Raw genomic sequence first — 14,035 nt, 5'->3', positions numbered from 1 at the left:
TCCATCAGGGTTCACCTTGCTGCGATTACATCTTTTCATCGGGGTGTGGATGGTTTTACACCTTTTACCCATCCAACAACCAAGAAATTTCTGAAAGGTCTGAAGAACACGATACCGACTGTGAAGACTATCGTGCCGCCATGGAGCCTGTCAGTTGTGCTGCAAGCATTGACACGCAAGCCCTTCGAGCCCATGGTTTCGACAGACCTTAGGCTTCTTACTTTAAAGGCTGTCTTTTTAGTAGCCATCACATCGGCAAGACGTGCAAGTGAGCTTAAAGCTCTTAGGATAGATGTCCCGTACACTATTTTTCATAAGGACAAGGTTGTGCTACGCACAGACCCAGCCTTCCTACCTAAGGTAGTGTCTACTTTTCATCTGTCCCAGCACATTACTTTGCCTGCTTTCTTTCCTAACCCAACTACACCTCTTGAGTCTTCCTTGCATACTCTCGATGTAAGAAGGGCTCTTGCTTTTTACAAAGACAGGACAGACAATTTTAGAAAAACAAAGCAATTGTTTATTTGTTATGGTGAGCCTTCTAAGGGACTCCCTGTGTCTTGCCAGCGGTTGTCACGCTGGATAGTGGAGACTATTGAATTGGCCTACTCTATTTCTAAATTAGAGTTAGTGAAACCTGTGACAGCTCATTCCACCAGAGCTGTCTCAACATCAGTGGCCTTCGCCAGAGGTGTTCCCTTGGCAGAAGTCTGTAGAGCCGCAACGTGGTCCACTCCATCCACGTTTGTCAAGCACTACAGTTTGGACACCCGTGCGAGGCAGGACTGCTCGTTTGGGAGGACAGTGCTTTTGGAGATCTTCAGATGATGCACCAACCCACCTCCAAAGGTATGTCAGCTTGCTACTCGCCCATATGTGTGATGCATAGAGACCACGAAGAAGAAATGCAGGTTGCTTACCTGTAACTGTAGTTCTTCGAGTGGTCATCTATGCATTCACACAACCCACCCACCATCCCCACTTGGTGGTGTGAGACTTATAAATGACACTGTTTTTATTGTGGAATGTACTTTATTTTATTTACACTCATGTTTATGGGGGCACAATGTCGGACTCCTGTAAACTGAGGTAAGGGCGGGAACCCCATGGACATGCGCGGTAGCGTTGGGGGAGGGGTTCCCGCCAAAAACGTTCCACTCAGCTATAGTAGGTTCCGGTCTGGTCTCTGCGCAGGCGCAAAGCCCATATGTGTGAATGCATAGATGACCACTCGAAGAACTACAGTTACAGGTAAGCAACCTGCATTTTTAAAGATGTGGAGAATATAACTATGGTACACCATACTGTCAAGAGCTGCAAAAGCTCCAATCTGGAAATTTTGGTCTATGTGAGATGCAAGATTGCAAAGATTACTGCAGACGCTGACTGCAGCCAGGAAATCAGAAGACGTTTACTTCTTGGGAGGAGAGCAATGACAAATCTTGATAAAATAGTTAAGAGCAGAGACACCACACTGACAACAAAGGTCCGCATAGTTAAAGTAATGGTATTCCCCGTAGTAACCTATGGCTGCGAGAGCTGGACCATAAGGAAAGCTGAACGAAGGAAGATGCTTTTGAACTGTGGTGTTGGAGGAAAATTCTGAGAGCGCCTTAGACTGCAAGAAGATCAAACCAGTCCATACTCCAGGAAATGAACCCAGACTGCTCACTTGAGGGAATGGTATTAAAGGCAAAACTGAAGTACTTTGGCCACATAATGAGAAGACAGGATACCCTGGAGAAGAGGCTGATGCTAGGGAAAGTGGAAGGCAAAAGGAAGTGGGGCCGACCAAGGGCAAGATGGATGGATGATATTCTGGAGGTGACAGACTTGACCTTGGGGGAGCTAGGGGTGGCGACAGCCGACAGAAAGCTCTGGTGTGGGCTGGTCCATGAAGTCACGAAGAGTCAGAAGCGACTGAACGAATAAACAACAAACGAGATTGCCCCATGTGGTGAGCTACTGAAATGCATGTTGTAGCATCTGTGTAGGAAGCTTAGTACCTCAGGCTCTTGACTGACCCCATCTGCAGATGCTGGTCATTAGATCCTCCTGAAGAGGAAGCACTGTAAGAGTGAGCCTTTCTCAAGCAACAAGGTCTTCTTGCGTTCTGGAGTGTTCTTACATCCTTCGGTTTTCCTTAGGACCTAATTTCTGGCTTTGACCCATGGCTCCTGGTTCACGGCCTACAGTGCATCATACCTGACTATAACATTTGGATGTTTCAGAAACAAATAATAATGGTATTAAAAATTGAAGTTATAGTACAAAGCATTCTGCAACTTCCATATGATAGCAGATAATATCCTCAGCAGTTAATTTTCAATTCTTTGTTTCTCTGCTTGTCCTTAGGTTTGCACACTTATAGTATGATAGGATATATTCTTGTAAATATCAGTAGAGGCTTTATCCCAGTCTTGTAAATAAACCCACGCAAATTACTAGCATGCAAAACTTTGTGCTGGTCTGCAGAGCGTTCACAGAGGAGGGACAAAAAACTCTGCCTCCCCACCCAAACACCCCCGCCGCATCCTCTGCTGGGCAGTGGACACAGAGAGGAGATGGAGCATTCTGTCTCCCCTCTGCCAGCCTGCTTACTCACCTGCATGCAATTCTTAGCTACCTGGTGACAGCTTAAATACAGGTTATTACATCTGAAAAAAAATTACCTTGAAATTAATGTGTTTATGCAGTATTGTATGATAAATTTGGGACTTAACTTCACACAATTTTTATAGTGTCTGTGTTTTATTATTAATTCTCTCTTGCTGCTTCTCTCCCCTTCCCTCCTACCCACCCTGCAATACAGAACACACTTTTAAGTGAATTACTCCTCTGGACAACAAGTGAAATATACTACGTAATACCAACAGAAAACATATTAGGTCTTACGTATCTGTTAATGGAAGTAGAAGCACTAAAGAGAATTCTAGGATTTGAAGACACTGCTGATTTAACTATAATAAATGCTTGCTATGATTCAGTCCCTTCTGAAATTGCAATCTTGATAGCTTGCACTGGCTGCAGCTCCTCCAGGATATTTTATCTGGTAGGATATGACGAAGACAGGGGTTCATGGTTCTTGAGAGATTTTTTCTTGCCTGCACCTCTAGGTGTAATTTTGAATATGGCCGTTTTATATTCGGCATCATCATCTATGCTGCTGTGGGACAAAGACAAGGTGTATCATTCTTATAAAGGAAACAGAGTAAATGGATATATTAAAGTGGCTGATACAGACAAAATATTATCAGCAGTAGCGGAAGGAACAACGATTCATCAAATTATTATTGGTTAAGTATAGTGCATTTTAGTAGGTATTTCAAATGCAAGTATTAGGTAATGATAAGTACTATGTACTGTGTATAGGGCTTTTGTAGTGAAAAGTTTGTTGGACATACTATGCTCAATCATGAAACACAACATTCTGATTGTCACTTTCTGAGCCCATTCTAAAATTCTAAATTGAGCCAGAAATGAGTTGGAAATGCTTCATTAAGCATGGTGGTTTTATTATCACACATCAGTGGGCTGTTAGGAATGGGGCTCTTCCTCTGATTTTGAAGACAAAATTATTTGTTTTCTCTGGAGATATATTATATATGATATATTCTAAAGAGCAAAGAACATTTTCCCCAGTAAGCTCTGGATGAGCTATGTTTTATTTTAATAATAATAATAATAATAATAATAATAATAATAATAATAATAGCAATAATAATAATAATAATAATAATAATAATAATAATAATAAAAATCTGGTGATCCTGAGTACTATTCTTTCCAGGCATCAGTGATATAATATATCTAGCTCACTGCTGCTGTTTGTTCAAGACAGACTATATATATTTAATCTAGGAGACTTTGTTTTGGAGGGCATTGATCTACAAACCAATTAATAGTGCATTCCAGTATCAATGAGGCTTACTTCCAAGTAAGTCACAGTATTTGCCCTTAAGCGCTGACAGTACTAAGGCTACAATCCTATATACAATGACTAAGTTCAGACAATCAGTGGGGGAAACAATGCAGTATAGGTTGGTTCCTCCACCTCTGCACGTACTAGCCACATGACCAACATTTCTCTAATTACCCATGCCGTGGGTTGCTGGGTCATCTGAATACAATACATAGTGAGGCAGGGGTGGCTTTTACCCACCCTTCAACCCATGGCTTTCAGTAGGGGTTGTGGGATGGGTGAGAAGCCAAACCATGTGCCAGGTTTAGGCGACACAGCAGCCTACGGCACGGGTAATTAGAGAAACGCCAATCTCAGGGAAAACAACCCATACTGAGTTTCCCCACCCCGCTGATCATCTGACTGCAGCCAGCTACTTGGAAGCAAGCCTCATTAGAAAGATTGGTACTTGTGCCTGAGTAAACATGTATAGAATTGCACTATAACTTACCTTTAATATAATTATTCCTACTAAACTGTGAATGTGTTTGCTTGTTCTCAAAAACAAAATAATAATTTATAATCTGAAAAGAGGATTTAATTTTATAAAAGCATTAAATGGAATAAAATCATTAATTTTGGGATATTTATGTTCCTGGTTATTAAAAAAAATCACCATAGAAATGTAGTGTCTTTGACCTTTGCCTCTATTGAGAATCCTAGCTTTAAAAATCAACAGCACAATTAATCCCCTTCCCTGCTGTTTGAAAGGGGACCCATCGGACACTGTTAACTCCCTTCACTCCCCCACTTCCCCATCAGCTTTTGGCAGCATGCATGTAACACTGAGTAGGGTTATGCACAGCACACACACCCCAACTCACCTTGGAGACTGTTTCAAAGGCACCAAAACAGCCCTGATTTGACTCATGCTGCCTCATTGTTTACCCGTCTCACTTCGGCACCAAAGCAAGATTTGGGGGGGGGGGCAAGGCAATTTGGCCATTACAAGGTTCCTCAGTGCCAGCCATGTGGTAGGCAATCCAGGAAAGCTGGGAACAAGACCATTGGACTCCCAAGTCTCTACCTCACACCCTACTTCCCTCCCCTCCCCTCCCCTCCCCTCCCACCCCCAAACCCAGAACCTCTGCCAGGACTTACTTGCGCTCTCTTTCCTGGGAGCTAAGCCATGGTTTAAAGGCTCTCTTTTTTTAATAGCTCTATGGCAGAAAAATGGCCCATTATAGAGCTATTTAAAAAGGGCGCCCCTGCAATCATACCTTAAATTGTGACTCAGCTCTCAGGGAAGGAGATACACATGAAGGTAAGTGTCAGTGGGAGGTGTTCATGGAGGCTGGGGATGGAGAGAGAAATGAGTCCAGTGAGTCCAATAGACTCACCTGGACTCACAGCTGGCCCTGCACCAACTTTCCCAAGTGGCCAGGTAGGTCAGGGGAGCTGCCCAACACTTCCCTGAACTGAACCAAGGTGCCCCAAGGCTTTGGTACTGATCTGCTTTAGCCTCAGGGTGCCTTGGGCTGGGCCGGTACCACTTCAGATTCGGGCTGAGGTGAGCTGAATCAGCCTGCCTTGGCTTGGATTCAGGGATTCAGGCTGAGACGGTGCACTTCCCTAGTGGATTGCAATGTGTCTGGCCACAACCTTCATTGGGAGGCATGTTTATACATTCAATCGAGGAGTAGCTCAGTATTGCAGTGCAGCAAGTACTGGGATGTCCAGGGAAAGACGTGATTTACTGTGGGGATTGCATATATAGGGGGAGGGGGAAGTCATACCCCACATTTCTAGACTTCATGGTTTATTACAGTACCAGCAAAAATCTGAGGAACAAGAAAAGAAGTGACCCTCAAGCAGGTGCTAAATATAGGTTTATTCTTGGAAGGCCATTTATTCTGTAATTTTTAATATATCAATTATAACATGTTTCATACTGTTATTCTTAATGATATACAATGTAACTGTCAATAATGTACCATTTTTTTAAGTAAACCATGAGACACACTATCATGTCATACCTTGCCATTTATTGCTAATCAGTTATAATTTCAATAAACTTTAAATAGCAACTACCCTGCAAAACTATATTTAAAATAAAGATTACAAATTTTAAAATCACAGTTTACATGCAGAGGTGAGTCTTGGCTTTATATTTGATTCCTCGCTCTCCTTTATTCCTCATATTGAGACAGTAGCTAAACCCTGTCGTTTTTTCCTGTATAATATTGCCAGGATTCGATCATTTTTGTCTGTCTCTTCTGCCAAGACTCTTGTTCATGCATTGGTTATTTCTCGGTGGACTACTGCAACCTTCTTCTCACTGGCCTTCCTTCTTCTCACATCAATCCGTTGGTTTCTGTTCACCACTCTGCTGCTAAGATCATCTTCTTGGCTCGCCACTCTGACCATGTTACTCCGCTTCTGAAATCTCTTCATTGGCTTCCAATTCACTTCAGAATCCAATATAAACTTCTCCTGTTGACCTACAAAGCTTTTCACTGTCTAGCTCCTTCCTATCTCTCCTCTCTCATCTCACACTATTGCCCCGCTCGTGCTCTTCGCTCCTCTGATGCCATGTTTCTCACCTGCCCAAGGGTCTCTACTTCCCTTGCTCGGCTTCGTCCATTTTCTTCTGCTGCCCCTTACGCCTGGAACGCTCTTCCAGAACATTTGAGAACTACAAGTTCAATCACAGCTTTTAAAGCTCAGCTAAAAACCTTTCTTTTTCCTAAAGCTTTTAAAACTTGATTTTGCTCTGACTTTATACTGTTAGTTTTACCCTACCCTGTGCCTGTTTGGTGCATTCTCTTCCCCTCCTTATTGTTTTATTATGATTTTATTAGAATGTAAGCCTATGCGGCAGGGTCTTGCTATTTACTGTTTTACTCTGTACAGCACCATGTACATTGATGGTGCTATATAAATAAATAAATAAATAAATAAATAATAACCCCACCCCACCCCAAAATGTTACTGTTCTGTCAATAGGAGCACTGCATAAGCTTCATTCACACAATCTTGGTTCTAGATAATACACTGGAACTCAAGTTACATTGAAGGACATTTATTCTGGACTCAGGATGGGATGAAGACCTGCAAAGCTGAAATAAATGCAAGATGGGCTGGAGTGAACCTTGCAAAATTAAGCTGCCATCTTGGATGCATCCAAGGTGCTTTCCATCACAGCAGGGTGGCCCCATGTACAACTGATTCCCCCAGTTCTCTCTACTAATTTATAGTGACATTATCCTGAGGGAGTAACAATCCTCCAGCCTTCCTTGACACAGCCCACAATATATCTCATAGGTATGAGGATTACTATTGTCCAAAAATTGACATTGATACCTGGCTGACTGGGCACTTGGGAGGGTGGAAAACAAGAAGTATAATTAACTGGCCATCCCTTATGAACTGGCTTCATAAGATGGCTGCCCATTGTTCTTAGAGCTGACAGAAGAACAACGGGCAGGCTTTTTTAAAAAAAAAAATTGAAAAGATGCTCCACTTTTAATTTTAAAAATGTACCCCAGATATCAACTTCCCAGGTTGGGAACAGTTGGCACATATATTCCTTACAGATCATTTCTGCCAAATACAACAGAAAATTGTTATAAGGACATATATTAGTGAAACAGAACAGTTAAAACAAGTAATCAACAGCTGCTGCTACTAGAAATGTAAGAAGGATTAACAGTTTTATAAATAATCATGATATAATCACCTACATAAACCAGATAAGTGATATTTGCCTTTCTTTTCTATTTACAGACTTTAATGGAAACACTGTGATCAAAATGAAAAATAATGTCATGTTTTACTTAAAATTTAATATGAAAGATGTTATAAGGCTCAATGCTTGGGAAGCAGAAAGCAAAAACTATGTTTTTTATTCGATTCCACATCATGAATTGTTTTTGCTAAAAGTCAATGGTTCTGACATACATCTCGAAATTTATCCACTGAAAACTGAAATACTTAGTGCCACGCATCCTTTGAAGGAAGTCTGCCCATATATATCATTCCAACACAGTATGAGACACAGTTCTTACCATATGGACATGGGAGAACGTTTGACCTTTTGGACTCAGATAGTCTTTCTAGAAAATCTGGGATTATATACAGATATTAAAATCTACAGACCAGAGTTGCTAAAGCAAGAAACTTATCTTCAGTATGAAATAGCTCGTGGAATCTGTACTAAGAATATGGTAAGTTATTCTTGCATATAATATTACTTTCTATTGCTGTTCTGTTGTTGTTTTTTACTTGATAATACTGTACTTGTCAGGTTCAGACATACCATTATCCACAAGAGCATGCAACACCACTAGCAAGTTCTCAACCCAGCAGGAATTGCATAAGGTGTACTTCCTTTTTCACACATGGCTTCTCCATTTTGGCTTTATTTCTGTTAAATAAATCATGACATGGTGTGATATGTCATGTGTTGTTGTTCATCTGAGGTTGTATTTACCTAATTTTCAGACGTGCTAAGGAACAGATGATTGTTATTATGTCCTGATATGTAAAATCATACAATTCCAAGAGGGTGGACTTTCTTTTTCACACGACTGTATATCCTGACTGTATTTCTTCCATTTGATGCTTCGTTTAGTTTTCTACCCTTCAGTGCTACCTCTGGTTAGCTATAATAAAATTGTTTAATTCATAAAAAGAGTTTTTATTTTATTTTTATCTTGGGCTTCAACCTGGATGGTATATTGCGTAGGACTATAGATGGCGGAGTAGTGTGTAAACTATCATAATTAAAATGTAGTATTTTTATTGTGTACTGGTTATTTTAATATGTGGCATTAAACACTCTAGGATCCATTGATGAAAGATGTTTTCCAGAAATAGAAATATATACATAAATGTAAACAAATAAGCCTAGCCCCCTTTCCTAGGTTCAGCCCCATGCCTCTCCCTGTGGGAAATTGATAAGTCTATGCTCCTGCTTTGGTTTTACTATTATGAGAGAGGGAGAAAAGTGTCTCCCTATCCATGATATTGCCAGTTTTATTCTCAATTCCTTTTCTAAGTATGTCTAACATGGAATTTACCCTTTTCATAGCAGTTGACGTTTTCATCAAGCTATCCAACATGACTACAAAAGCTCTTTCTTGGTCAGTCACCAATAGCTCAGATCCCATCAGCATATATGTGAAGTTGTATTTTTTTGCCCCAATGTTCATCACTTTATACTTGCTTACATTGAACTGCATTTGCCATTTTGTTGCCCATTCTACCAGTTTGATAGATCCTCTCAGAGCTCCTTACAATCTCTTGTTTTAACCATCCTAAATAGTTTGGTGTCATCAACAAACTTTGGGCACCATTTAACTCAATGGGACTTACTTCTGAAAATGTATGTATAGGATTGCATTGTAAATAGACAAAATTAAAGCAATATCCATTTCGATCTATAGCTATTAATTATTATTGTGTTTTCCCCTTATAGACAGTAACCTTTTATCATCACCATGATTATTCAAAAGCCGTGAGCTATGAAGATACACTGTAAGTACTTTTATATTTAAAATGCTAATGTTGATAGATTGGTTACACCCACAATCCAGAAGAGTCAATAGCACAAGCTCACTGAAGGCTTTCTTAAATGTATTGCTATAGCTCCTCTCAGCACAAAATAGCAAGCCACTTAAAATCCTGTGTTCCTTCACTCAAAGCTGCTTTGCCCAAATCTAGGGATGCTTCTGGTGATCAGCTTCTACAATTATTGTAGCAGAAGCTACAATGTAAAATGGTATGTTTTTCAAATAAAGGGTACGTATTACAGGGATTGAAACTACCATGGTTTTGTATGACGGTTGCTATGCCACAAATATTGATCCTGCTAATTTAGGATTGGCATGCAAATTGGCACCATCCATGCATGGATATTGAGTGCTAGATATGTTAATTCAATGTGCCTGTCACTTGAAAAAGCACTTTTATCAGGAAAACTTTATGTGAGCCCACTAATGCAATTTCCCCAAAACTAGCTTGATATCAAACTGAAATGGATCCTGAAAAGCTATCATCTAGACATGCTTGAGCCTCATTCACAATTGCACACTTAGTCGTGGACCTGCCATGGACCCCAGTGAACAAAATAGATATGCAGAGAATCTTGAACTTTGTATATGTTATAGGCCATTGTAAGAACACATTTAACTTGAGTAGACATACTGATTCTGGTGCATGGCTTCTGTAGCTGCCATTTTGCAAGATGGTTGACATGCAAATAGGGAGATGCAATAATTCATGAACAAATGCCTTTAGAAAGTCATTTTGGTGGCAAAATGATAGGGTGGTATATGTTTTTAGCCAATATGGGCAGAGGAAGTATTACTAGTCACCATTACTACCTGTATGGTCTAGCAAACAGAATGCTAGACTAGAAGCAGCAAGGCCCTGGATTCAAATTCCTGCTTAGTTATGAACCTTGCCTAGACCTTTTGGACAGTTATTTCTCTTAGTTTAACCTGCATCAACAAGATTGTTGTGTGGATAAGTAGAGGGGAATCATGTACACCACCCTGATTAGTCCAGTCACTGACCATAAGACCCATAGGAATTTTGAGGTGGACAAGTTTTCTCTTCAAATGCTGTTAGGGCATGTCTGAAGGAAGGGTAAAATCTTGGGTAGACATCTGGCAACCCGGGTATAAATTTTGTAGGATGCCATTTTGTTTTGGGCATATATGCACAGTAGCTAATTCTGAATTTTGTAATATTCTGTTCTTGTCAGTATACCTATACTAAATACGACATTTTTTTTTTTTTTTGGATTCCTTATACAATTTCCTTTTAGATAAGACTAGGTCCTTTCTCTGTTAATATTCAAGGAGAAAACAGAAAACACACACACAATGGTAATAGAATACAATGTGATGAAGCATCACAATGAAATTATAATACATAAAAAAGAATTATTATTATTATTTATTTATTTATTTATATAGCACCATCAATGTACATCAATGTACATGGTGCTGTACAGAGTAAAACAGTAAATAGCAAGACCCTGCCGCATAGGCTTATATTCTAATAAAATCATTTTAGAAAATATTTGAGATTATCATTTTAATAAAATCAATATTAGAATTATTACATTCTAATAAAATCATAATAAAACAATAAGGAGGGGAAGAGAATGCAAACAGGCACAGGGTAGGGTAAAACTAAGAATGGTCATTTTATGTACTTTAAACATGTTCCTGAATGTCACAAGACATTTTGCATTTGCAAAAGGACATACAAGAAACATTGTTTTTGCAGCACCGGCATCGTTTGGTAAGACAGCTTTTGCAACTACAGGTAGCAAGAAGATAATCCCATCTTCAGATAGTTCAATAATGCAAGGGTCTGGCATGAGTGTTGAGTCATCAGCACATATTGTCCATCCGAAATCCTAGAGGAGTAAAAATAGTGTTATCTAATAGGAAATTGTATAAGGAATCCAAAAAACATGTCATATTTAGTATAGGTATACTGACAAGAACAGAATATCACGAAATTCAGTATTAGCTACTGTGCGTATATGCCCAAAACAAAATGGCATCCTACAAAATTTATGCCCGGGTTGCCAGATGTCTACCCAAGATTTTACCCTTCCTTCAGTCATGCCCTAACAGCATTTGAAGAGAAAACTTGTCCACCTCAAAATTCCTTTTGGTCAGTGACCGTATTAGATTTCTCTAGAGGAAAAGTGAAATAAATATGAAGTAAATAAATATTTAATAACATTGAACCAGAAACTACAGTCAAAAAATATATATTTTGACTAATAAATACAAGTACATGTTTGAATTTGGGTTTGCTATTCAAGATGCACTGTGACATAGCTTTTCACATGTGCATAAAGCAATCATTGCAAACCTCTATCATTTGCACATTCTTGTGTGGCACATTTTGCTTTTGTATATTAATTTTTTATTTTAAATTTCAACAAAACAAATCATGGAAAAAGGAAAAAACATAGTACGTGCATTAAAACTTAATTTTAATTGGCTACAATTGGATTATATATAAACTTCAAAAAAAGCAGAACAACTATCCATGTACGGATCTACTCGCAAGTAGCACCTATACACCACCCCCTCAAATGTTGACATCGATAGATCCTCAATCCATTGAATTATAGGAGAGCAGCATTTATCCTCTCAATATTGTAATATCAGTCTTTTGACTGTCAAAGGAGTGCAGAGAATCATTTTGCTGATCATGCATTAACTTCCAGGAAACAGATCAATAATTTAAGAGAACATGTATATCAGCAAATATCAAAGAGTGTTCCAATACAAAGTTTATCCATATAGTAACTTCCAAAACAGGCAACTGTTAGGCATTTCCAAAACATAAGGTTAAAAGATTCATTAGCTGTGTTACACTTCCAACAACAACCCTTTTTAAAGAGACTAACCCTTTTTAAAGACACATTGCGGCGTCCAATAGACCCCAAAACAAGAGGGTTTTTTTCTGAATAAAATGTAACCTAAGATCCATAGACACTTCAGATACAGACACTAAAGTGGAGATCGATTAACAACATAAGAAGAGCCATGCTGGATTATACCAAAGGTCTATCTGTTCACATAGTGGCCAACCAGCTGTTTACCAGGGAACCAAAAGCAGGGCATAGTGCAACAGCACTTTCCCACCTATGTTCCCCAGTAACTGGTATATATAGGTTTACTGCCTTTGATACTGGAGGTAGCACATACCCATCAGGACTGGTTGCCATTGACAGCCTTCTCCTCCAGGGATTTATTCAACTCCCTCTTAAAGCCATCCAAATTGGTGGCCATCACCAATAGCAAAGGGGACTCTGAAGCTGTAGAAGCAGTAAGACCAAATCTAGATTCTAACAGGTGTTGCAATTGCAAGTATTTCCATTCAGCCATAGCTGGTAGATCATATTTGTTTCGCAAAGACAAAAATGACAAAAATTCATAGTCAGCATCCAATCATTGTTCCAAGGCACAAATGTGTGGCATATATTGCACCTGCAAATGGTCATAAATTTTTCTGGTAATGGCCAAAGGTACTTATATGGTTGAGTTCCAACCTCCATTTGTAAAAAGAAAGTATTTGGCTTTTGTGGTGTGGAAATAGGTTTGAAAACATACCATCGGCATCTGAAAATGCCTACAGTGCTCAGGATATAGAGCAGGGTATTGCACCTCAGGCTTGCCAGCCAAATCTGTCCATCTGGGGTTCCCCAGATGGCCATGTTCTTCCTGTGCTTACATCCCAATCAATAATAAAATACAATGCAATTCTATTTTAAAAAATATATTAAACACAATAAAACACAGCTGAAGCAGATAAAACAAAGACATCAGTTAAAGCTTATCCATCTGATAAGACAAACATCTGCCTAAACAAAGTGATTACCAAATGGTGAAACACCATAAGTAAAGGTGTCAAATGAGCCTCCTAGGGCAAATAATTCCACAATTTAAATATAGCCCCAGAAGGCTCCTTTCTCTTGTTTCTATACCCATCCTATTTGGAACATAGAGAATGGCCTCTCCATCAGAATTTAGACTGTGGGCAAGCTCTTATGGGAAGAGGTAGTCCTTAAGGTTTTCTGAACTTCATTTAGGGCTTTAAAGGTCATCACCAACACTCTAAATTGTACCTGGAAACAAATAAGTAATTGCAGGATAGCTGAAATATGATCCTGTAAGCAATCACCAATCAGCATTCTTGGTGGCTGCATTCCAGACCAATTGCAGTTTCCAAAGACTCTTCAAAGGAAACTCCACGTAGAATGCATTGCAATAATCCAATCTAGATGTAACTAAGTCATGTGTCAACATGGCCAAGTCCAACCTTGTCAGGAATAGACACAGTTGGCCCACAAGCCTAAGTTGGGTAAAGCTACTCCTAAGTGCAGCTGCCAACTGAGTATCCAGAGACAAAGTATTCAGATGCCCCCCTAAATTGCATATGTAATTCTTCAGAAGTACTACCTCATCCCAAATAGGTTGAATTACTATTTCAGTGATCATCAGTCTCCAAATTAGGAGCCCCTCTGCTTGTCCAAATTAACTCTGAATTTATTAGCCCTCATCCAGCCCATTACTGCCTCCTGATGCAGAACATCAG

General features: G+C 39.5%; 1 protein-coding gene across 1 annotated transcript in view; it reads left to right on the top strand.

Moving 5' to 3' along the window:
* Positions 1 to 2,905: 2,905 nt before the first annotated feature.
* Positions 2,906 to 14,035, top strand: part of LOC134397811 (cation channel sperm-associated auxiliary subunit epsilon-like) — a 50,274-nt gene continuing 39,144 nt past the window's right edge. Inside the window, exons 1-3 of the mRNA XM_063124778.1 lie at positions 2,906 to 3,296; positions 7,688 to 8,127; positions 9,381 to 9,439. Coding sequence (XP_062980848.1) covers positions 2,906 to 3,296; positions 7,688 to 8,127; positions 9,381 to 9,439 — 890 coding nt within the window. The remainder of the gene's footprint in view (positions 3,297 to 7,687; positions 8,128 to 9,380; positions 9,440 to 14,035) is intronic.

This window comes from Elgaria multicarinata, chromosome 4 (assembly GCF_023053635.1).
Source record: "Elgaria multicarinata webbii isolate HBS135686 ecotype San Diego chromosome 4, rElgMul1.1.pri, whole genome shotgun sequence".
In the NCBI taxonomy this organism is placed as follows: domain Eukaryota; kingdom Metazoa; phylum Chordata; class Lepidosauria; order Squamata; family Anguidae; genus Elgaria; species Elgaria multicarinata.
The sequence above is the reverse complement of the archived record's forward strand: the minus strand, read 5'-3'. Positions and strand labels throughout refer to the sequence as shown.